The sequence below is a fragment of the Nothobranchius furzeri genome, chromosome 8 (assembly GCF_043380555.1).
Source record: "Nothobranchius furzeri strain GRZ-AD chromosome 8, NfurGRZ-RIMD1, whole genome shotgun sequence".
NCBI lineage: Eukaryota > Metazoa > Chordata > Actinopteri > Cyprinodontiformes > Nothobranchiidae > Nothobranchius > Nothobranchius furzeri.
The window spans coordinates 79375145-79377644 of record NC_091748.1 but is presented as its reverse complement, the minus strand read 5'-3'; the positions used below and the strand labels follow the sequence as shown (position 1 = coordinate 79377644).

The window sequence follows — 2500 nt, the reverse complement described above, 5'->3', positions numbered from 1 at the left end:
TTTTACTGAGAAACTTCCTGATTTATTTTATCCGAAACTTTTATTACACATTTTATTTAGATAGATTTAGATTTACTGACTGAGTCAAACCGGATTACTCCTGTCCACGACTTCACTCAAGTTTCTAATTATTTGATCATTCCAGTTTACACACACACACACACACACACACACACACACACACACACACACACACACACACACACACACACACACACACACACACACACACCGCGGGACACCATAGAGAGAATAAGAAGCAGACAAACATACAGAATAAAAATATGATTTGAATCTTTAACTGGATCCAGAACTGCAGGAAACCTTTGATAAAAAACATTTTCTGTTCAACATTTTAAAATAATTCAATAAAAACAGTTTCGATTCTTTTTCTTTCAGCAGAAACAAGGTGGAGTTATTCTGACCTTTGACCTTTAACCCGCTGACCTCCAGATTTCTGAGCTCATTTGAGTTTTTACAGAAGTTGGGAGCTTAAAGGCAATCAATTGTTTTTTATTTCTTTGTGTATCTGAGATGTGAAACATAATAGAACAGAACAGAACAGAATAGAATAGAATAGAATAGAATAGAGCTTATTGATCCCACGGTGGAGATACTCACTCAGTAAGGCAGTACACACACAAAGGCGGGAGGCCGTCAGTAATTAAAATAATGAATACAAACTAAAAGAGAAAACAGCATAAAGACACGGACGTACTCATCTGGTACTGCTGAGTATATTACATTAGAGTTACTGTGTACCAGGATAGACCTAGCCTTCTGTTTTACATCTGGGAGGCAGTTTGCCACTAGAACCAGCTGATTCAAACAAACAAACAAATAAATAAATTTACATAAATATTAATTAATTAATAAAATGTCTCTTTTATTTTAGCAGACAGAACTTGATTTTTTTTTCTTTTACAGTAATCCTGCTTCATGTTTCATCATCTGATTCGTCTCAGATTATCTAGATAACTTTAAAAATTGTTCCTGGTATTATTTATTTATTTGTCTTTTTCTTTTACCAGAATAAATGTAAGAAAAATAAATAAAAATTGAGGCTGTTTATTGTGTAAAAGATACTTTTGGTCAAAAAAGGCGGAAAATTAATATTTTTTTCTTTTAAAAATTAAAATACAATAAAAGACAAATGTATAAAATTAATATGTTTGTTTATTTATTACATTTCTTAAAGCTTTTATCTTCTTTTTATTTAAATTCCGTTTCGTTTAGTTTGAAATCTAAAAGTTCGGCCTGAAGAACCGAATCCGACCTGCAGCGAATTAAACCCAAAGCTCCAAACGTAACAGATAAATCCGTGAAATACAAACGGAGGGAAAAGTCTAAATGATGAAAAAGAATTTAAAACTTTTATTTTCAAATTTAAAAATAAAAACGAGCGACTTTAAAGAATTTAAGGTTTTCAAGCAGAAAATCTAATCTCAGTCTCAAACGGGATTTTTAGTTTCATCCAATCTGGACACAAACTCAGATTAATCCGTGAATCCGTATTTGAAATTATTTGTTTTGCGGATTAAAATAGTCGCAAATATTTTCCCCAGAAGAGATTTTTCTGTTAAATCTGCAGTTTGACTCAAATTATTTTATTTTAAACTAAATCCACCATCTCCTGCTCGTGCACGTGAGCGCGTGTGAAACCTGTGATGTCATCAACATCTTAATTAGCTCTGCAGCTGGAATCTGATCAGATGTTTTAAATTAAAATAAGTGTTGGATCAGATCGGATCCCGCGTCCTCGTGACCCTGACTGGCGCTAATGATGACGGATGGTTGCGCTCCGGTGTTCTGGAATCGTCCGACAGACCGAACAGAACCGTAAATTACCGACGCACCGGCCGCCGCCGCCTGTCGTTCCTGAGAGGAAAAGGAAACAAAAACAGCCATTAAAGTTTGTGTCGAACGGCCTCAGAGGAGGAGAGCTCGTTTACCTTCCCCGCGGCGCCGCGGCGCGCGCCGCGCTTCTGCGCTGCTCTGAGACGAGATGCGCAAACGACTTTACCGCACAACGCGCGGATTTACTTCTACGATGTAGCGAAGTTTCAGTTAGTTAGTGAAGCTTTGATCGCCCCGCTGAAGAGTCACGTGACCCAGGTGAGGTTCTGGAGCAGGTTCGGGTCTGCAGAGATTTACGACCGCGGCTTTGCTTCGTGAGGCGCGTGCGCGACAACACCGTACACATCAAAGCGTTAATCTTGAAATAATGGCCGCTGGGGTGGGGGGTGCGTGGCCAAATCTCACTGCGGGGTTCCTGCTGACCGCCCCGCACGCGGACACGCGCGTGCGCGGAGTGAAAACAGTTTCAGCTGTTAGTCAGAGACAAGCCTGGTGCGTTTGATCCGAGCCGGTTCCGAACCCCCAGCCCGTTTACACTTACTCTCCTGCTGGGTCGTGTCGCTCCCGCTGGTCAGCCCCGGGGACTCCAGCATGCTCCTCCCGGCCTCCCCCACGCTCTCGTCCGCCTGCGTCCCGACCATCT

At 40.7% G+C, this 2500-nt stretch overlaps 1 protein-coding gene across 1 annotated transcript in view; it reads right to left on the bottom strand.

Moving 5' to 3' along the window:
- prrx1b (paired related homeobox 1b) overlaps positions 1-2500 on the bottom strand; it is a 15718-nt gene that overhangs the window by 12695 nt on the left and 523 nt on the right. The window contains exon 1 of the mRNA XM_070553985.1: positions 2399-2500. This exon is cut by the window's right edge and continues 523 nt beyond it. Within this exon, the coding sequence (XP_070410086.1) occupies positions 2399-2500 (102 nt within the window). The remainder of the gene's footprint in view (positions 1-2398) is intronic.